Source organism: Taudactylus pleione, unplaced genomic scaffold, assembly GCF_031769625.1.
Source record: "Taudactylus pleione unplaced genomic scaffold, aTauple2 ptg000155l, whole genome shotgun sequence".
Lineage (NCBI taxonomy): Eukaryota > Metazoa > Chordata > Amphibia > Anura > Myobatrachidae > Taudactylus > Taudactylus pleione.
In genome coordinates, this window is record NW_028284557.1 from 2,252,214 (window position 1) to 2,275,029 (window position 22,816).

The 22,816-nt window shown below is 45.9% G+C and overlaps 1 protein-coding gene across 2 annotated transcripts in view; it reads left to right on the forward strand.

Annotated features, from left to right (window-relative positions):
• Positions 1 to 15,158: 15,158 nt before the first annotated feature.
• The window catches only part of SOCS7 (suppressor of cytokine signaling 7), a 72,803-nt gene continuing 65,145 nt past the window's right edge, over positions 15,159 to 22,816 (forward strand). For both annotated transcript variants that reach the window (XM_088474587.1, XM_088474588.1), the window contains exon 1: positions 15,159 to 15,908. In XM_088474587.1, coding sequence (XP_088330713.1) covers positions 15,328 to 15,908 — 581 coding nt within the window. In that variant the 5' untranslated portion in view covers positions 15,159 to 15,327. The remainder of the gene's footprint in view (positions 15,909 to 22,816) is intronic.

Below are 22,816 nucleotides of genomic sequence, written 5' to 3' on the forward strand. Positions count from 1 at the left end.
AAGCCCCTCAAAAGCTCTGGTGCAACCAATAACCTTCAGACGTCACATAATTAGTGAAATTAAGTCCATCTGTGTGAAATCTAAGTGTCACATGATCTGTCAGTATAAACACACCTTTTCTGAAAGGCCCCAGAGGCTGCAACAATACTAAGCAATAGGCATCACACCATGAAGACCAAGGAGCTCTCCAAACAAGTCATGGACAAAGTTGTTGAGAAGTACAATTCTGGGATGGGTTATAAAAAAATATCCAAATCTCTGATGATCCCCAGGAGCACCATCAAATCCATCATCAACAAATGGAAAGAACATGGTACCCCACAGCAAACCTGCCAAGAGAGGACCGCCCACCAAAACTCACAGACGGGCAAGGAGGGCATTAATCAGAGTGGCAGCACAGAGACCAAAGGTAACCCTGAAGGAGCTGCAGAGTTCCACAGCAGAGACTGGTGTATCTGTGCATGTGACCACAATAAGCCGTACACTCCATAGAGCTGGGCTTTATGGAAGAGTGGCCAGAAAAAAGCCATTACTTAGTGATACATATAAGAAGACACAATTTGAGTTTGCCAAAATGCATGTGGGCAACTCCACAAATGTGCTCTGGTCAGATGAGACATAAATTTAACTTTTCGGCCACCAAGGAAAACGCTATGTCTGGTGCAAACCCAACACATCCCATCACCCCAAGAACACCATCCCCACAGTGAAACATGGTGGTGGCAGCATCATGCTGTGGGGATGTTTTTTAGCAGCAGGGACTGGGAAACTGATTTGAGTCGAGGGAAAGATGGATGGTGCTAAATACAGGGATATTTTTGAGCAAAACCTGTTTCAGTCTGCCTGTGATTTGAGACTGGGACGGAGGTTCACCTTCCAGCAGGACAATGACCCGAAGCGTACTGCTAAAGCAACACTCGAGTGGTTTAAGGGGAAACATTTAAATGTGTTGGAATGGCCTAATCAAAGCCCAGATCTCAATCCAAGTGAGAATCTGTGGTCAAACTTGAAGATTGCTGTTCACAAGCAGAAACCATCCAACATGAAGTAGCTGGAGCAGTTTTGCCTTGATGAATGGGGAAAAATCCCAGGGGCAAGATGTGGCGAGCTCATAGAGACTTATCCAAAGCGACTTGCAGTTGTAATTGCCGCAAAAGGTGGCTCGACAAAGTACTGCCTTTAGGGGGGTGAATAGTTATGCATGCTGAAGTTTTCCATTATGATGTCCTAAATGGTGTTTGATTAACAATATAAAAAAAACACATCTTCACAGTTGCAGGCATGTTCTGTGAATGAAATGATGCACACCTTCTAACAATCCATTTTAATTCCAGGTCGTGAGGCAACAAAACATGAAAAATGCAAATTGGGTGTGAATACTTTTGCAAGGTACTGTATGTACAATAGGAAAGGGGGATGTAATCCGCACAGGTCTGGGTAGATATGAATTATTTCTATAGGCCCCTAGTATTTATCCCAGAATGATTAAATGCTTAATTATGGGTAATAGGGGGTGCTATCATCGACAACATATTAACAGATTATGCAGAGAGAAGGACAAAAAAGGGTTGTCTTAGTTGATGCACAGTATTCATAACAATAAGTTATATTTTAATCTTAAAAATAATATTGTATTCATTTACAGTCCGTGAAATATTAAAAGAAACAAGAAGAAATGTGATTTTAAGTTAGATATAGTGTATTAAAATAGATTGTATGGCCAGTACAAGTCTGTATAAATATTCAGTAATGGGGGAATAGGATTGGAATTGTATATTATGTTGGAAGTCACATATATATTAATTAATTTATTGACTACATCTATTTCCACATACTTGTACTAGCATTGTATTATATAATTATGTGGACAACATATTAATTGTAAGTTCCCACTGGCCACATAATAATTGGTCTACAAGGACCTATCTATAATCTATTGACGGCAGCATAGCAGTGGGTAACACAATAGGAGATACAGCTCATGAGTCCTATATCACGCATAACTGAAATAAGGTTAATATAATTGCAGCACTGAGTTATAATAAACTACAGTGATAGCTGCTCAAAGACATACTTTCCAGCTCTGCGCAAATACACTTATATCTATGTTTTACACAACTGCTGCACCTGTTGCACCTAATGTCTAACATATCTATGTCAGATAAATAAAAGACGCAATGAGTAGGAGAAGCTATACTATATGTTGTGAATTGTGAATCCCCTTTTTTGATGTTTTCAATATAGAGTGATAAGTCCAATATATAGACAGTTATGATGGAACAAACTAAGGCCCTGATTCAGACCCACTCGCGAGCGGCTGTCCGCTCGCAAGTGGGTCGATGGTCTGCACTGCGCATGTGCACGATGGAGGGAGCTCCGTCGTGCGCATGCGCGAGACGCGACGAGCGAAGGACTTTCCTTCGCTCGTAGTGTCTGATCAAAGGGGGCGTGCTGTCGATATTGATTGACAGCACGCCCCCTTTGGTGGGCGTGCCGGGGGCGTTCCTGCCAGGCGGAGGCGTTCCCAAGGTAACGCCTACCGTCAGAAGCCGGCCCCACTGACATCACTAGTGATGTCAGTGGGAGTGATTTTGGCTCTGATAGAGCCAAAATCACTCCTGGCCTTGCGGTTGAGAAACTCAACCGCAGGCTTCTGCTCGCAGTGGCGATGGTCGCGATGGTCAAGACCATCGCGACCATCATCCTGCACGCTCGTATATGCTGTGGGTGGTGACCCACAGCTATACGAGCTCAGAGCGAACGCTCTGGTCAGAGCGTCCGGCTCTGAATCAGGGCCTAAATACACCTGATATATGTAGGACATTCACCCTTTATTATTATTCTTATTCTCACCATATATATTCCTATTGTACATAAATAACTGACATTTTGGAATGAGATTGGATAATCAATACAGTGTATAAATATATGGAAGAAAGGAGAGTTGTCGGACTCCCTGGAATATATTCCTAATTATAACACAATTTCTATTTGATCTATGTCCTCAAATGTGTCAATAAGAGTAATAAATACAATTGTATCCATATAAGAGGAATATTTACATCTACAGACTATCTCCGCTCAATACATATAAATACATATCAACAATATCTGACTATGTGGAATAACTAATGATATTGATGGGAAGGAATAAATGTAGTCAATAAATTAATTAATATATATGTGACATCCATATGTCCATCCAACATAATATACAACTCCAATCATATTCCCCGATTACTGAATATTTATACAGACTTATACTGGCCATACAATCAATTTTAATACACTATTTCTAACTTAAAATCACATTTCTTCTTGTTTCTTTTAATATTTCACGGACTGTAAATGAATACAATATTATTTTTAAGATAACAATAAAAGTTATATTTTAATGAATACTGTGCATCAACTAAGACAACCATTTTCTGTCCATCTCTCTGCATAACATTATGTATGCCAAGCTGGAGAAATGTGAGTTTGATGTGAAAGAGGTCTCATTCTTAGCCTACATCATTTCTTCGCAAGGCTTCTGCATGGACCCTGGCAAGGTAAATGCCATCTTGGATTGGAAACAACCCACTACGTTGAAGGCCATCCAGCGTAGATTCATTAAAGCCTTCTCCTCCGTGGTCTCTCCCATTGTTGAATTAACTAAAAAAGGAGCTGAGATCGCCAATTGCTTGACTACGGCCATTCAAGCCTCCGAAGCACTTAAGGCGGCTTTTGTGTCTGCTCCTGTTCTTCGGCTTCCCAACCCAGAACTCCCATTTGTCGTTGAGGTGGACGCCTCTGAGATTGGAGTGGGCGCTATCCTCTCTCAAAGGGATCTCAAAGATGGCAAGTTTCCGAGCGCATTCTTTTCCCGGAAATTCGACTCTGCGGAAAGGAACTATGATGTTGGCAACCGGGAGCTTCTAGCCATTAAATGGGCATTTGAGGACTGGAGGCACTGGTTAGAGGGGGCTAATCATGTGGTAATGGTTCTCACGGACCATAAGAATTTGGCCTATATTGAAATGGTCAAGAGGTTGAACGCAAGGCAGGCTCACTGGGCCTTGTTCTTCACCCGGTTTAATTATATTATCTCCTTCCGACCTGGATCTAAGAATATAAAGGTGGACACCCTTTCCCGAAGTTTCTCCTTCAATCAGCCTCCAAGTACTATGGAAGAAACCATTATTCCGGCTTCCTGGATTCATCTAGCCTTGACTAGAACCTTGGCGGATTCCCTTAAGCAATGCCAGTCTGAAGCTCCTCCTGAAATGCCTCCAGGATTGAGGTTTGTCCCTGAGAGATCTCGTAAGGCAGTCCTGAATGACTTCCACACGTCCAAAGCTATTGGTCATCCAGGCATCGCTAGGACTCTTGAACTACTTTCCCATTCAGTTTGGTGGCAGTCCATGTCTCGTGATGTTCGCAAGTTTGTGGCGGCTTGTGATGTCTGTTCCAGAAACAAGACTCTCCGGACTACTCCTTCTGGCCTGTTATGTCCACTGCCTACTCCTTCTAAGCCTTGGACCCATATCGCGATGGATTTCGTGGTGGATCTTCCATCATCTTCTCGCTGTTCAGTCATCTGAACCACCATTGTGGACCGATTCTCGAACATGGTGCATTTTGTTCCCCTCAGCAAATTGCCTTCAGCTAAAGAATTGGCATTTTTTTTTATTCAACATTTTTTAGACCTCATGGACTTCCGTCAGACATTGTCTCAGATCGTGGTACACAATTTGTTGCTCGGTTTTGGAGGTACTCTGGGTATCAATGTCAGTCTGTCATCAGGGTACCACCCACAGTCCAACAGACCGAGCAGGCCAATCAGTCCCTGGAGCAGTACCTAGGCTGCTTCATCTCCAAGTGTCAAAACAACTGGGTTACTCTTTTGCTGTTTGCTGAATTTGCATACAACAATTCCTGACATTCTGCTTCTTCAGTGTCTCCTTTTTTCTGCAATTTTGGGACTCATCCTAGGAGTAATTCCTTTGAGACTACATCAACCACAACTCCTTCATCCTCATCTATTTCTATGTTACAGTCAGTCTGGAAGAAAGTGCACCATTCTCTTCTTCAAGCATCTGGTTGTTCCAAGGTTTGGGCTGACAAACGTCATAGGCCCTGTAGTTTCAAAGTGGGAGACTTAGTTTGGCTGTCCTTCAGAAACATTAACCTGCGCCAGAGGTCACAGAAGTTAAGTCCCAAGTTCATTGGCCCTTTTAGAATTATTTCTCAAGTTAATCCTGAGGCATTTCGACTGAAGTTACCCCGGACTCTCAAGATGAACAACACTTTCCATTGTTCTCTCCTGAAACTGTTTTTCTTTTCCTCCAGGTTTTCCCTGAGGGTCAGTCAGGCCTCTACCGGAGCTTGCTCAAGGTCGCCAAGAGTTTGTTGTGGAAAAAATCCTTTACTCCAGAATTTCTCGAGGTTGCCTTCAATTCTTATTCCATTGGAAGGGGTATGGACCGGAGGAGCACTCCTGGGTCCATGAAAGATCTTTGCATGCTCCTACTCTGAAGAAAAGGTTTTTCGAGAACTTTCCCGACAAACCAGGGTCTAGGGGTTCCTTAACCCCTCGTCAAGGGGGGTACTGTCACAAGCTGCCGCACTGCGAAAGCTGGGCGATCATTCGCTGAACTCCTCCCCATCAGTTGTCCATCATCCCTAGTCTGTTTTGGATTGGCTCCTGTGGCTATTTCATGCTGGAGCGAAGGCTGCTCTGATGCCGGGGATAGCGTTTCACATCTTTCCGGTTCTGGCGTTGACTCCTGTTATCCAGTCGAGTACTCAGTTCTATCAGCTTTTGTTACCGGCCGTTTGTGTCATCTAGGCGGCAAGGTCCGCATATCTACTACCTGCCGTTTGTATCATCTAGGCAGCACGGTCCGCATATCCATGCTCTGCCGTTTGTGTCATCCAGGTGGCACAAACAGCACTTAGTGTCCAGAGTGCTCAGTTCTGTGTTCAGCTGCTTGTGTCAACCCGGGGGCACGGGCCGCACTCCTCTGTCCAGCTGCTTGTCAACCCGGCGCCACAGGCCGCACTCCAGTGTCAAGCTGCTTGTGTCAACCCGGCGGCACAGGCCACAATCCAGCTTCCACAGTAAGCAATCCAGCGTACCACCATTTGCGTCAACTCGGCGGCACAGGCCGCTATCCAGTGTCCAAAGTACACAATCCAGAGTACCACCGCTTGTGTTAACCCGGCAGCACAGGCCGCAAGCCAGCGTCCAAACTATGCAGTCCAGCGTACCACCGCCTGTGCCAACCCGGCAGCACAGGACTCTCATCAGACCACCGCTGCCAAGGCTGCTGCACAGCCCAAAGGCTGCATCTTGTTCTGTGGTCCACAGGCCACAACCTGCCAAGGCTTACCAGCCCTCAAAGCTGCTGCACGGCCTAAAGGCCGCATCTTGTTCTACGGCCCACTGGCCACAGCTTGCCATGGCTTACCAGCCCTCAAGGCTGCTGCATGGCCCAAAGGCCGCATCTTGTTCTGTGGCCCACAGGCCACAGCTTGCCAAGGTTTACCAGCCCACAAGGCTGCTGCACGGTCCAAAGATCACATCTTATATCACTGCCCTTGGGCCACGACTAGTCAAAAGACTTACCAGCCCTCAATGCTGCTGCATAGCCCAAAGGCTACATCAACTTCTTCAGCCCCCAGGCCACAACTAGTCCAAGTCTACCAGCCCTCAAGGCTGCTCCACGGCTGCAGCTAGCCAAGTGTGCCAGCCCTCAAGGCTGTTGCTGGACTCATACTCTTTTAGATATACCCCAATCCTAACAGTGGGGTATAATGCAGACACTTCACTGTGGGATAATAATAGATTATCCGTGCTTTAACTATCGTGGCAAATAAGGGTAAGGGTGTCGTCTGCTGGGGTAAATGGTTGCAGTTGTCATAGTAGTAGTAGTACACGCTTTGGTACAAGTTTCCGCAGCCAGTTCTATTAGCAGCACAAAAATAAACAAAACATAAAAGTAAACCCAGGCCTGTCTGGCTCTAACTAAACATTATGATTCCCTCTCTCAGAGTGGAAGGACCTACGTCACTCTCACAAAACAGAAGTCTTTAGCTCAGAACTTACATTCAGTAATCAGTGTCTCTCGACAGGCCTCTGACCTGTTCGCCAGGCAATGAGAGACTGACTGCAGAGACTGACACACACTTTATCAGCCTCTCACATGTGGTCTGGCAATCAAGGCTGTTAATTAGCTTATTTGCAGCAAATGCATTATAGCAATTATATATCAATCAACGTAACCAAAGCATTTGCAAATAGCCCATTTCAAGCAGTTCGCCAGTGCTTGGGACCATCAACATCATCAGCTGTTTCCACCTGCCCATGACCAGACACAAATAATACAGCTTTCTCAGAGGTGTATGCATCTTTGTCCTAGTCTGCATCCATTTACAATTGGGGAAGACTCCCTACCTCTACTTGGCCTACGTTAGAATGCTAGTGTCCCTCCTATCTAAATGCAGACAGGTATAAGTGTCAGATTCACACAAATTTGCATGAGTGCATACAGGGGCGCCGAGGGGGGGGTGGGAGCGGGAATAATTACCTGGCCTTGTTGGAGAAACCCGATAGTGGCCCGGGTCCGCCTCCCCCCCTCCCTCTTACCTATAAGCAGCCTTTGTCCCCAGCCCAGAACATACTGCTGTGTGCTGGGCTGCAGTGGTGCCAGGGAGCATGCAGCTGCTGAGCAGAAGCAGTCTCCTCTGCCTGTAGGGGGCAGCGAACACACTAATTGCTACTCCATCCAGATTTGACCCTGGCTGAGGGGCTCACAGTGCGCAGTGATGCACGGAATGGTGAGTTCAGTGCGTCACTGCAAAAACTTTTTTCTAAGGGGGTGTGTGGCGACATCTCCCGCGATTAGGCCATGCTGAAAAAAAAAAGAAAGAACCAGGGCACGGACCAGCTCTCTACGGGCCTGGGTGCGTATACTTGTGGCCACATTTCTGAGGATGCACATAGCAAGATATGCTATACCAAATGGCATCGTACTCAGGGCCTGATTCAGAGCCGCTCGTAAGCGGCCGCTCATTCGCTCCGAGCGATGTTCGCACATCTGCGCATGCGTTTGGGTCGTAATGCGCATGCGCCAACCAGAAATCGTGTGTTCGCAAAATAGCGAGTGCCTGCTAATTTGAGTGACAGGATGAGGCGTTTGTGGGTGGTAACAGGGGAAGGTGCTTGAAAACGGGGAGTGGAGATCCGAACGCAGGCATGCCAAACAGTCAAAACGGGCGTTTTAAGGGTGTGCATAATTAACAAAGCAGCGTCATCGGTCACGTCACTTGGTTGTCTCTTAGCCTGAACTGTTCGCATGATTGCGGTAGGACAATCCAACCACAAGCACTGCGAGCAGTTCATACGCCTTTCGATGTACTCGATTAATCTAATACATAGCGGAGATGACGTATGATGCGAATGGCCAGGGGGTGTCTTTACAAAATAGCGAGCGCATATTTCGTTCGCTCGCTCGCTCAGACATAGAGGCGTCAACAGACCGCAAAGAGCGAGCGCTCTATTAAAATATCCGGCCCCTTTTTTTGAACGAGCGAGCGCAAATAGCGGCCGGCTCTGAATCAGGCCCTCAGTTGGCATCAGCCCCATAATGTTTATTTTCCAATTAAAATTAAAATGCAATTTGGCTTTTTTTTAAAAGAGCTAATAATACCATTCACCTATATACAGTACATTATGTGAATTCCAGGAAATAATCAGTACTAAAGTTATCTGAGATAAAGTTGCGCTCATAGGGAAGATATTTTGCTTTAGATTGCAGGCGCAGACATGGGACCTGGGGATGGAAAAGGCATTGTTGTTGAGACAATTAGGTTCCAGGAAACTAAGAGACTATCCTGCAGGGACCTGACTTCATCATATGCTCTGCACATAAGAATAGTCCTACATTTATACAGATGAGAATGAAAGAAACAGCAGATAAAACACTACGTCAGCCATTCACAGAATACTGCTACGACATCTGCAGCTGCTCACATGCTTTATCAGAAGATAAATTACAATCACCTTAAATCTAATTTTCACAAAAACAGCACCATCCTCCATTCCAAGTATGCCTGCTTAAGTCTCACAAATATTAATTTTGCTATAACAATTTGACCAACTACGAACGATTTTTGACAGTATTAAAATGAATGAAAATCGACCAAATCTGACTGCAAACACATCAGATGTCAGATATCGTTATCTGACAAACGGGAACGCGCGTCGTTCATTGTTGCAGGGACACATGTCAGATTTTCTTTCAGATATGAACGTTTGAACGATTTTTTAAAACGTTATTGTACAAATCTGAAGGAAAATCTGACCGTGTGTATGCACCATTAATGTTTGAATACAAATGGACAAAGAATTATCAGGATCCACAATGTTTTCTGAACCTTCTTGTCTAACAAATGTATTTCAGGGTGCATATTTACATCAATCCCTTTGGAAATATCCAGTTTATTAAGTACTTAAAATTCTTCACAACTTTTGATTGGTGAATGGCTACTCACCCTCGTTTTATCATTTTGTATTAGGGTTTTTATTTTAGTCCCTCTGGATGAAGGGCCTGATTCAGCAAGCAACGCAAAGGAGAGAACGCACGCACCCATCCGATACGAGAATATGCTAATCAATGCATACGCACGGAGACAGCAGCACAAGATGCAGACGCCCCAGTCCAATATTAAGCCTCCCATCTCCCTTTACTCAAAGCATGGTGAGTACGCAATATAGCGTAAACATCGGTAACATCGAGAACCATCGACCATATTGGCATAATAGTGGTTGACCAGACCTCGCATAGGATCTTGGCAACTTCCTGTGTATACGGAGTCTCAGCACTGCGTCTGTTGCCATACTGGCTTAATTATGGACGCCCCTAAAACGGCGTCCAAACACTCACGCACGCCTGCATTCGCCCGACCGCCCCCCATCACCACCCACAAAGGGCACTTCCTGCCAATCAATATCGAAAGGGGTCCGCGCACATGCTGCGTGTAGTCTGCGTACGCTTACCCGGTCACACCGGCTATTTTGCGCACGCGCAGTGCGCTGCATACGCATACGCAGTACAAAAATAACTGCCAAGTGCGTGCGTTCTCTTCTTTGCGTTGCTTGCTGAATCAAGCCCGAAGTTGTGAAAGATTTCCTTTGGTCTATGGGCCCGATTTAGAGATTTACGCTTATGCAGTCGCAACTGCATTCTCTCACGGATCGCAGTTGCTAAAATATACTAATGCCTTCCAAAGCATAGCCGAGCATAAGGACGCCTACAGCTGCCTCCTCAAATCCGTACAACAGCGTAAACATCAGTAACATCGATGCAGATTGGGCAGCCATGCAGTATAGTCTGACCCGCCGCAAGCACTGTAACTCTCATGACATGAAAAGGGCTCTAATGCTGTGTAGAAGATTGCAATAGCTAATTTATGCACGCCCATGAAAAGGCTTTTAAACAGTCAGACATGCCTGCGTTTGCCTAGCCACTCCCCGTTACCTCCTCCAAATGCTGACTACCTGTCACTCACTTTGTGAATGGATCCTCAGTGCGGGCTGAATCGCAAAACAATTGTGCATGCGCCATGCGACTGACACACATGCGTAATGGCAAACAATCGCTCAATCTGCGTAAAAATCGGCATTGCGTACATCTCTGAATCAGGCCCTATGTCACAGAAGAGGCTTTTTATGTTTAAATAGAAAAAAAGGATTTTTGTGGGCTCTTTATTTTAATAAAATGTTGTATATTTTATTTACTTATATATAATAAGTTCTTATTAACCCCAATGCGGTTTTACTGGGACCACTGGGTTGGGGTTTCAATTTTTTACTATCATCAGATAGAGCTCCAGCACTTTTTAAACATGGCTAGTAGTTTTACAGAGGGGGCATTTGTTTATGACCTCCATACTGCATATAGGGCCTGATTCAGAGGTAAAAGCAGTGTAGATGTTTGCTTAGTTGAGTGATTTTTTTGCTACTGCGCATGCGAACAGTCGGAGAAACCCCTACGGCGTATGTGTACAGCAGAGATCGCTGTTATGTACGTGATCGCACTCAGGGCCTGATTCAGACCCATTCGCTAGACTGCGTTTGCACGTAGCCTGCTGATGTTTGCAATCTCCGCGTGCATAAAGACACAGTGCGCGTGCGCAAACCAGTCCATGCGATCGCCCCTTGTGCATAGACGCCTCGCTAGAATGAGTGACAGGACGAACCGTTTGTAGGTGGTGACAGGGGTTGGTTGATGGAAACGGGGGTGTGGTGGTGCAAACATAGGCGTGTCTGTGCATCCTAACGCCGTTTCAGAGGCGTGCATAATTAAGACGAAGCGTCATTAGACATGTCACATGGCTGAATTACACACTGAAGCACTCGCAGTGCTTGTGGTAGGGTATGGTCAGCCACAAGTGCTGCATATGGGTCCGATGTTGCCGATTATTGCATAACTTCCTGGAGATGACGTGTATTGCTAAGGGAAAGTGGGCGTCTTAAGACAGGCTGGCGTCTAAATACACACCGCGAACGCATGCCAAGACATAGTGGGCATGCTAATGTCTTGCCGGGCGATCGCGGGATTTGCATAATTTGGCAGCTGACGGCTGCATGCGAATGCATCTAATGAGCAGGTCAGAATCAGGCCCTTATTTCAGATAGCAGCTGACAGACATGGACGATCCTGGGAGGTGATCTGAAGTGAACACAAAACAAGGCCATCTCATGGGCGTCATGGGAGTGTCAAGGGTTTGTCAGTGAACGTGGCTGCATTCTCAAGCGCAAAGCCGCAGCTAAAAAGACCATGATCAGAGAAAGTCAAGAAAGAGATACTATGCCAGTCAAGGAGTGTTTGAGTATAGTGGCGGAATGCCACTGTCCACGGACATTGAAAGTGGGCATCTCAGGTCTTGCAATCTTAAGTATGGAGGGCTGAGACTAGCATTTTCAATATTATAGCAGCTGCAAATCCAAAAGAAACCGCAGCCACGCATGCATTAGTGCCCTCCTCTAAATAAGATCCATAGCTCCGTGCTTACATTGAAAATGAGAATTGGTGTGTCTTTGCTGCAAAAATTCTCTATTTCAGTTTTCACTTTATGCACACGTGCATTGCCCACTCTGCCCGCACCCCTATCACGTATGATACCATCCTCCAAATGGCACTCACCTCGCCTGCACCGTGGCCCTGATTCAGAGCCGGATGCTCTGACAGAGCGCTCGCTCTGAATCAGGGCGTCTTTTTTTTTTTTTTATGGAGTGGCCTCCTGGCCGCTCGCATTGCTGTGGGTTGCCACCCACAGCTAATGCGAGCGGCCAGGATGATGGTCAAGACCATCGCGACCATTGGGCTTGCGACGAGACCCTTGTGGTAGGGTCTCGTGGCCGCAAGCCCCAGAGAGCTTTCGACTCAAACAAAGCCGAAAGCTCTCCCACTGACATCACTTGTGATGTCAGTGGGGCCGCCCCCAGACGGTAGGCGTTCTCTTGGGAACGCCTCAGTCTGGGCAGCCACCCCCCCGGCCCGCCCACCAAAGGGGGAGTGCTGTCATTCAACATCGACAGCACGCCCCCTTTGGTGTGAGACCCGGAGCGATGGATTGCCCGTCGCTATACGGATCTCGCGCATGCGCGCGACGGAGCCGTCTCCGTCGTGCGCATGCGCTCTGGGCCACCATAGACCCGGTTGCGAGCGCTCATTGCTTGCGACCGGCCCTGAATCAGGCCCCTAGTTTGGTTCTCCCCCGTCTATGGGAAGTTCCTTTCTCCTCTGATGTCCGCGAAACAGCAGAGGCCCCATCTGGACAAGTAGTCAGTTGCGTATGACATGGCTATGATTAGAGATGGTACTTGCAATGCATGGGCATTTCAGGGTGGAGACTGGGAGGTGATCAATAGTGTTATGGAAGCGTCATGGGCATGTACATGCAGGTGGCTGCGTTCTCTTCTGCAGCACCACGGCCACAGTAGTCATATTTTGAGAAAATTAAAAGGACTGCCATCAGAAATTGTGCAGCCCGGGACAAAATATGCAGCCCCCCCATAACTGTAACTCCAGCCCAGAAGTGTCTCTCCAGTTCCAGTCAGTCCCCCTTCTGTCTCCCCAGCCAGCTACCCTTCTGTCTCTCCAGTCAGCCCCTTCTGTCTCCCCAGACAGCACCCCTTCTGTCTCCCCAGCCAGCAAACCTTCTGTCTACCCAGCTTGCACCCCTTTAATGTCTCCTGCCAGCCCCCCATCAGCACTCGTATCTATGGAACCAGATAGGCCTCAATTTTCTATGGTTGGCACTGTATATGACTCATTTATCTAAAGGTGACGCTAGGTATGGCACAGCATATATTCTTGGCATGCACATCTCATTGCCCCCCTTCCCTGAGCATTCCCTTCAAGATCTCCTAGATTGATGGGAGGTAACAAATATTGCATACAACAACTTTGACCTGATGGATGACCATGCAGCAGAAGTGCGAAAGCCTTTTCCAGATCTAGTATAGGAAGGAGGTTCACTTGAGAAAAAAGGGGTATGCCAATCATGGTTGCCAGTAACTGACAGTCTAGATATTTGTACATTGACTACTCATCTTTCATGTCTTCACTCCCACGGTTTATTTCATTCCAACCATGTGCCAACCACAGACAGCTGCAGGTCACCAAGGGGCTGCTTTAATATTGATAGCTTAGTGTTTCCACTAGGCTGCTTTTGCAAGGCTCCACATCAACATCTTCCTTCCACAGCAAATGATAGAATCTGTCTTCATATCAGGAATGGAAAGAATACGTTGGGATATGTCGAGGTGCTCCCTAGTATAGCTGCCTAGGTTTTTTTCCGATGGTAGCCCACCACCAAACAATATGTCAATCTATACAACATTTTAAAAATAAAACTCCGGCGCTACTAGATTTTCAAAGTTTCAAGTCAAAGTAAGTCCAGACAGTCTCAGTCGATAAGATCCCATAACAAGAAAATCCTTTGCGAATTCCTCTATTTGTTGTGAGATGTCCTCTCAATGTAGATGGATGGACCTCACATGGGATTTCACATGAAAAAAGAAAAAAATGCTCATATATTGTAGTATTTATATAAAATATTTGTAAATGTATTCACTTTAAAAGACAAGCAAAATTTCTATTAAAATTCCACCATTAAAGATGATATGAGGAAACGTACCATGTGGGGCTCGAAATGAGGAGTGAGTTGGTAAGCATAAGGGTAAGGAGTTATCCGGAATTCCTCCTTCTCCCTATGTAAGCAAGTCACTGGAGCGTCTTCATATCAGGTCAGTCCAGTCTTCTGTGGTGACCAATGTGTGTTTTATTTATTTTTTCCTGTGAGGACCAATGTGTTTTTTTTTTTTTTCCTGTGGGAGGCAATGTGTATTGTATTTTGTATTTTTTTTTTCTGTGGCAGCCAGTGTGTGTTTTATATTTCCCTGTGGTGGCCAAAGCATGTTTTATTTTTGAGTGTCTTTTTCTCTGTGGGTGACTTTGTTTCTTTTCTGTCGAGTATATATATATTTTTTATTGAAAACTAGGAAATTTTTTTTTCGGTCCAAAATTTCTCACACAGAGTGCTAGTAGACCTGGGGCCGGCCCTGCTGTTCATCACACAACACTAATGCCCACAATATGCAGTCACCCATAATCCTGTATAACAATCTATTCCAGCAATACGCCATCATATATTACAGAAATATTGGTTTGGACAAGTTGGCAGTGTACAGTATCCTACATCATCATGTAGTGTCCTGTCCTATATCTGCATACTTGGAACCACCTGTTTAAACTAAGTAAAGTGTGTCTGGTCAATGTTTTCAGATACTCACTAGAGGAGTTAAAATACTTAAAAATGTATTTCATTTTTCAGGCATTAAGGGGTACCGTATGGGTTCCTGAGTCAGCTGTCATTAAAGAAATTGTTAAATGGGTAAGCAACAGGCATTTTCTGAAATGCAGACATGAGTGTAACTATTGGAAAACGAGTTTATGTGACTATTTGGAAATCTGAGCTAAATGAAAAACTAAACTAAAATGTAGCCTTACCCACCAAGGAAATGGCGGCTCGCTATACAAGCGTCAGTTTTTCAGAGAACTTGTGTTCCTGGCGCATATGTCGCCGTTGTAGGGGTTGAACCAATCTCCAGCACGGTTGATGATGGTCTCCGCAGCTGTCACTCAGGTAAGCCGGTAGTGACGTTGCCTAGCATCGGAAACAGGGGCGGTCTCCGATGAGGGAGCTGCCGGAGTTCGGGGAGCGGAGCTGGGAGAGGCCGAGGCTCGGGCCGGGGCCTGCAGAGCCACCGGGGTCATGCGAGGCGCAGCGGCAGAGGAGGACGCCGCGTCCTACCGGGTGCTAAGCCGGCTGCTAGGCTGCGGAGCAGAGGCTGGGGAGGAGGCGGCAAGACCCAGGCTCATGGTGTTCCGGAATATGCTACGGGGGGAGGAGGACGCGGAGGCCTCCACGGAGCCAGGGGCTGGAGTGGAAGAGGTGCCCGCAGAGGGGGCTCCTCATACGGCAGAGTTGTGCAGTCGGCATCGAAAAGCCGCGCAGCCCGGGGAGGGCCTGGAACTGCAGCTCGGGGCGCTGGGGCTGCGGGGGGCCGGCTGTCCGTGCGAAGAGACCAGTGATGCTCTGCTGGTGCTGGAGGCGCCCGAGGCCCGGAGACTGGAGGAGGAAGAGGACGCCGCGGAGGCAGTGGAGGGACAGGCCGGGGCGGCGGCTAGGAGAGGAGCGGGGAGGAAGGGATCGCTGAGGATTCGCCTCTCCAGGATTTTCCGGACCAAGAGCTGCGCTGGATCCGGGGCTGCTGCGGACAGGAGAGGAGCTGCTGACCTGGGAGGCTCTGGCGGCAGCCTGACTGACATGTCCAGGGACCGGGAGCTGGACAGGTGAGAGCTGTCATGTGTGGCACGGTGGCTGCTGTAACGTGTGTGCAGTGTGAGTACTCCTCATCCCTACTGCATATACACACTCCCGCTGTCACCTGTCATCCTGGGCCATTTCCCCAGCATCATAAGATCGTATTCTCACACTTATTTTCCATGAATGTGGACGGAATAAGATATCTGGTGCTAAAACCATAGTGTGGATAGAAACACAACATTATTACACTTTGGGATTGTATTATGCACTATGAAGAAACATACTTTTCCCATGTATGACTAGTCATAGTATGTGGAGTTTGTATGTTTTCCCTGTGTTTACGCGTGCTACCTCTTTGTGCTTCAATTTGTTGCTACAGTCTTAAACCATTCTGGAATGTGTGTTAGAGAATTTTATATTGTAAATTCCACTTGGAGATTGGCTGGGTATATGTCAGCATGTTTAAGTGTTCATAATGTCGACACATATTGTTGACATTAAAAGTAATCCTAATTGGAGCCTAATCAGAAACCTAATTGCAGTTTTAACTATAATCTGAATTGTAGCCTAATCCTAACCCAAATTGCATGTGTTGACATTGTTACTGTCGACATTAACAATGTTCACATGTTATCTGTTGACATTCTAAGCATGTCGACATTAAAAACATGTCTGCATTCTGTTGACATTTTGATTGTTGACACGCTGGGCTCGATTCAATTCAGCGCAATGCTAAATAGCCCCAGGAGGGAGTTCCCAGAGCTATTCAATTCACGCGCTGTTTGGTCAGACAGTTTCCAGCTAAGTCGGAGAATGCCGGTTCTCGCGACTTAACATGGGTGTTTAGTCGCGAGAACTGGCATTCTCTGACTAAAGTGTGAGGTTGATAGCGCCGTGCTAAGTAGGAAAACAGCTGCACGGCCGGCACTTTTGACGGATTTCTCCTCGCACCCTCAGGGGGGTGCGAGAAGAAATCCTTTAATCGGAACCAAAAAGCGCGGTGAATTGAATTCATGGGAGCTCCCTCCCGTGGCTATTCAGCATCGCGCTAAATTGAATCGAGCCCGCTGACTGGAACCTGTGGAGACTGATGTGATGTGAATGGTTAAACATTCTCCGTAAAGTGTTGTAAATTATGTTGTAGCTCTATAAATAAAGGTCAATTTGTTTCAAAAGGACATGTTCACCTTAGCACCTGCACTTCCTGAGGCTCATAGCTTCTGGCAATGAATTACATGATTTTTACTAGTGTTTAATAATGATGCTATTAAAAGAAACGGCTATTATAATATATATATATATATATATATATATATATATATATATATATATATATATATATAAAAACTGGGGCCTGACGTTACTTTGTTTCTATTGTCACCGTACCCTCTACTGTTGTTTATATCATTGTGGCAGCAGCTTTTTGTTTTATTTTATTTTCCGTTTCCCTCAGATAAATGCGTTGGGAAAGTGTACAGTGGTCTCTTAGGGGGGGGCGATTAAAATTTTTTATCACACACATTCTCCTCACTAAAGCGATGGGAGATCGGCGGGCGATATTGTTTTTCTGCGCCCATGCCTTTTTGCTCATGTCTCGCCCAAATAGACAGAGTTTAGCTGTGTAATACAGCTACACCCATCTAAAGTCACGGTTAGCGTGCCCAAAACCAGGACTTTTCGCACATTTCTGCTTGCCACCTTAGGATGGTGCGGGCAGAAATGTATCCATCCGCAGCATTTACCCCCGAATGGAGGAACAATTGAATTGCTCTGTCTGGTGCCCATTAGTCATATCTGTGGGTGAAAATGATTGAATCACCCCCTTAGATGCTAAGAACAAATGCATGTCAAGCATGTTTGCATTCAACATTCATTTTTACTAGCGTTATGCGGCCTTGAAAGCTATATAGAATCTGGTCTTCTATCTCGTACAACAAGTGCCGATTTAACAGGCATTTGGAATGTGCATATACTCAACGGGGGAAAAAGCAAACATTAGGCACTGCACTTTCAGCTACAAAGCATAATTTTAATACATCCATACTGCTAGACCTGTGGTTCCCAAACTTTCTTTAATCACAGCACCCTAGAGTATTAAAAACATTTTCACTGCACCCCCTAGGCCAAAAGTTTGTTATTGAGAAATTCAGAAAAAAATGATTAAGCAAATTGTGCTTACTTGTCATTTTTAGGTTCAGTTATGTGGTGGTGGACAGGGTTGTGCTACTGTTTGTCCACATATTTTATGTTTTTGCCACTTACTTTGACCATAAATAGTTTTATTTGGTGCTGGACAACCACCTTGAAGCACCCCTGAGAGCGTCCCAAGGCACCCAGTTTGGGAACCACTGTGCTAGACGATTGCCCATTTTGTAAGCAGAAGAAGTGTTGACCAAATCTTGTACCTATGGTCTCTCTAATAATTGCTAACATAGATTCACAAAAAACGTTGAATACAGTATAGCTCATAGTACATCATTTTGCTAGGGTTCACTCAGATCCAACTCTCCACTGCCACAATAGTGTTGTGTTCATTCTAGCACCCTACACCTGTCACAACCTGTGCAGTTCATCTTTCCTGCCTGGGGTGTCTCTCTCTGCTCTGGTGCTTCTAGCACACTCTGGCCTGTAGATCAGAGGATTGTTGCATCAGCTGAGTGTGCTAGAAGCACCAGAGCAGAGAGCAACACCCAAGGCAGGAAAGTGGAATTGCCCAGATCTCGACAGGTGCTGGGTGCTAGAATGAACACTAATAGTGTATTCATGAAATACCATATCTGGGCTCGACAAATCCTGGGCGCCAGGTCGCCATGGCGACTAAGATTTTAGACCTGGCGACCGGGATTTCCAAGCCACCCCCCCCAGCCGCAGAGAAGCTCTAATTGTTGGGCGCCCGCTGAAATTTTACCAGCGGGCACCCGACTCCCCGCAGCTGCAGCCGGAGCTCACTCCTTAGCTCCGGCGTCGGGCTTCCCTACGGGCACTATGGGAGAGACGTCATGATGTCTCTTCTATAGCAACGAGGAGCGGCGGCAGTCGGAGCTCACTCCTGAGCGCTAGCGTCTGGCTCCCCCCACGGGCACTATGGGAGAGATGTCATGACGTCTCTCCCCATAGTTTCGAAGAGCGGCAAATGGCAGCGGACGTAGGATCCTGGCCTAAGGTAAGTATTCTGTATTTTTTGTTTTTTTGTGTGCGAGGCACACTTGGAGGGGGCTTAGTACTGGGGGCACTATTAGACTGGGCTTAGTACTGGGGGTACTATTGCAGGGGACTTACTACTGGGGACACTAATACTGCGGGTACTATTAGAGGGGGATTACTACTGGGAGCACTATTACAAGGGGCTTACTGCTGGGGGCACTAATACAGGGGGCTTACTACTGGGAGCACTATTACAGGGGGCAGCCTACTGGGAGCACTATTACATGGGGCTTACTGCTGGGGGCACTATTAGAGGGGGCTTACTACTGGGGGTACTATTACAAGGGGCTTACTACTGGGGCACTTTTACAATGGGGCTTACTGCTGGGGGCACTATTAGAGGGGGCTTACTGCTGGGGGCACTATTAGAGGGGGCTTACTACTGGGGGTACAATTACAAGGGGCTTACTACTGGGGCACTTTTACAATGGGGCTTACTACTGTGGACACAATTAGAGGGGGCTTACTACTAGGTTGAGGGGCACTGAAAGGGCATGCGTGGTGGTCTATACAAGCTTTCATAATTTTGGTAATGGACGATGGTCTGGCTCCTAAACTTTTAAGATGGCTCCTAGATTTTACAAAAATTTGTTGAGCCCTGCCATATATGTAAATAACACTGGAATATAGAAAGCTGTCTCTAATACGAGTATATCAAAGTGAGGCTTATGAATGTAATACAAATTTGTGTGTTGTGCACTTACAATTTTGTATTAAAACCAAGCATTACGTAACTTTTGTTGTCCCACAGTGAGGAATCTAGGGCCCTATTTATCAATATTATTTTTACTAAATATTATTTTTTCTAAAAAAATATGTAAAAAAGAAAAGGTGTTTTCACAATATTTTAATATCACATACATGTATTAAAGGGCAATTGGAGTAGTTTTCATGAAAAGCTACTCCAATCCCTTAAGTTCACATGTTTAGTAAGCAGATTGCATTTCTTATACTTGTAATGGGAAATGCCATCTGCCTGAAATGTACTTAAAAATAAGTGGGAAAGCCCTGTGACAACACCATCTTCACGTTTCACGGGGGGGTGAGGGTTTGGGTGTGTTGGTTAGTTGTGCCGGCGGCGCATGCGCGGACACCTCACTGTATTTTTTTGAGCGATATACAGTGAGAAATGTGCGGAGGGGATACGCAGGGACCGAGCTTTATCGAAAGCTCTTTCCCTGCCAGTGATATTTTTTTTTATACATTCCTGTGATATTAAATTCGCAATGCAAAAGATGAACAGTCGCCTCAGTCTGAGGTCAAGAGCGCCCTGGAGCAGGTTTTCATCCAGGATGTCTCTGTACATTGCTACATTCATCTTTCCCTCTATCCTGACTAGTCTCCCAGTTCCTGCCGCTGAAAATATGCCCACAGCATGATGCTGCCACCACCATGCTTCACTGTAGGTATGGTATTGGCCTGGTGATGAGCGGTGCCTGGTTTCCTCCAAACATAACGCCTGGTATTCACTCCAAAAAGTTCAATATTTGGCTCATCAGACCAGAGAATTTTGTTTCTCATGGTCTGAGAGTCCTTCAAGTGCACTTTGGCAAACTGCCATGTGCTTTTTACTAATGCTGGCCATACACGCTGCAATTATCGGGACGATCCGCCCGATATCGGCGGATCGCCGCGATAATTGTAGCGTGGGGGGGGCGACCGAGGGTTAAATATTGCTCGGTCGGGTATGCTGGATTGTCCAGCATGCCCGTCCGATGCGATATTTACCCGGTAACTGTCGGCCGCATCGGGCAGTGTATGCCCAGCGCGGCCGACAGACAGACATTTCCTGTGTTCCTTCCTACGGAAGGAACCGGGAAATGTCTCCTCCCCCGGGGGTGGAGCGCAGATGTCGGGCTATACACTGTGAGATTTCTCTCACAGTGTATGACGCGGACATCTGCGGCTGGCAGCCGGCCAGATAAAATGTCTGTCGGTCTGACAGACATTTTATCTTGCCGTGTATGCCCAGCATAAGGAGTGGCTTCCGTCTGGCGACTCTACCATACAGGCCTGATTGGTGGATTGCTGCAGAGATGGTTGTCCTTCTGGAAGGTTCTCCTCTCTCCACAGAGGAATCCTGTAGCTCTGACAGAGTGACCATCGGGTTCTTGGTCACCTCTCTGACTAGGGCCCTTCTCCCACGATTGCTCAGTTTAGATGGCCGGCCAACTCTAGGAAGAGTCCTGGTGGTTCCGACTTCTTTCATTTACGGATGATGGAGGCCCCTGTGCTCATTGGGATCTTCAATGCAGCAGATATTTTTCTGTACCCTTCCCCAGATTTGCGCCTCGAGACAATCCTGTCTCGCAGGTCTACAGACAATTCCTTGAATTTCATGCTTGGTTTGTGCTCTGACATGCACTGTCAAGTGTGGGACCTTTATATAGACAGGTGTATGCCTTTCAAAATCCTATCCAATCAACTGAATTTACCACAGGTAGACTCCAGTTAAGCTGCAGGAACATCTCAAGGATGATCAGTGGAAACAGGATGCACCTGAGCTCAATTTTGAGCTTCATGGCAAAGTCTGTGAATACTTATGTACATATGATTTCTTATACCCCTTTCAGACAAAAAAAAATAAAAAAAAAAATTACCGGGTTAAACACTTCAACCCGGTAATTTGCTGATTTACACGGGTATTTCTTCTGTCTGAAAGGGTCAAGCCGGGTCTAAATTCCCGTGTCTCCGACCCTGGTAAATTCCAGGGTCGGTTCCCCGGGAATTTAGACCCGGCTTGACCCTTTCAGACAGAAGAAATACCCGTGTAAATCAGCAAATTACCAGGTTGAAGTGTTTAACCCGGTAATTTACTCTTCTGTCTGAAGGGGGGTCAGGCAGGAAATGGCAAACAACCCGGTACGCTAATGGCGGATAAAATCCAGGTTTTTTGCCACTTTCTGTCTGAAAGTGGTATAAGTTTTTTTGGGTTTTTTTTGTTAAATTTAAATTTGCAAAAATCTCAAAAAAACTTTTTACATGTTGTCATTATGGGGTATTGTGTGTAGAATTTGAGGACAAAAATGAATTTATTCCATTTTGGAATAAGGCTGTAACATAAAATGTGGAAAAAGTGAAGCACTGTGAATACTTTCCAGCTGCACTATACATTCCTGGTAAGGGGTTATTTCTTTATTGGTTAATGTTGTTGACTGAGATGTGGATTAAATGCATTAAACATATTGAATAATGGGGTAAAGGGTTGGGCAGCACACTGTAAGGAGAAGTTATGAGAATATATGGTAGTTTAAATATGGGCAATATCAATAACAAATGAATGAAAGTAATTATAAAGAGGTTAGAAAAACTAGGTTTGTTTACTGTGATTAAAATAAGTTCTGTTATAGATGGCCTCACACTCAAAGCAACAAGGAGGCACTCCAGGATCAAGTCAAAATAAAGGAAAAAGCAAGTGTGCACAGTTTGTCCTTTATTTTGACTTGATCCTGGAGTGCCTCCTTATTGCTTTGAGTGTATCCCTGTTTTGGCTGAGCATCCGGTGCAGGACCAGCGGTAGGGTGAGTGCTGGATTAGAGACTGTGTGTGTGTCTATATATCTATCTATATCTACACAAGGTTAATAGCGATGTCTTACATTATTTTTTGCATCAAGTGCAATACAGAAATAAGGTAATTAATTGTGAATAGAACAAAAACTGTTTCACTTAGAACATTGGAAGGGATTCTTAAGCTGTGAAAGGTAGTGGTGGTGGTAAATTCACAAACC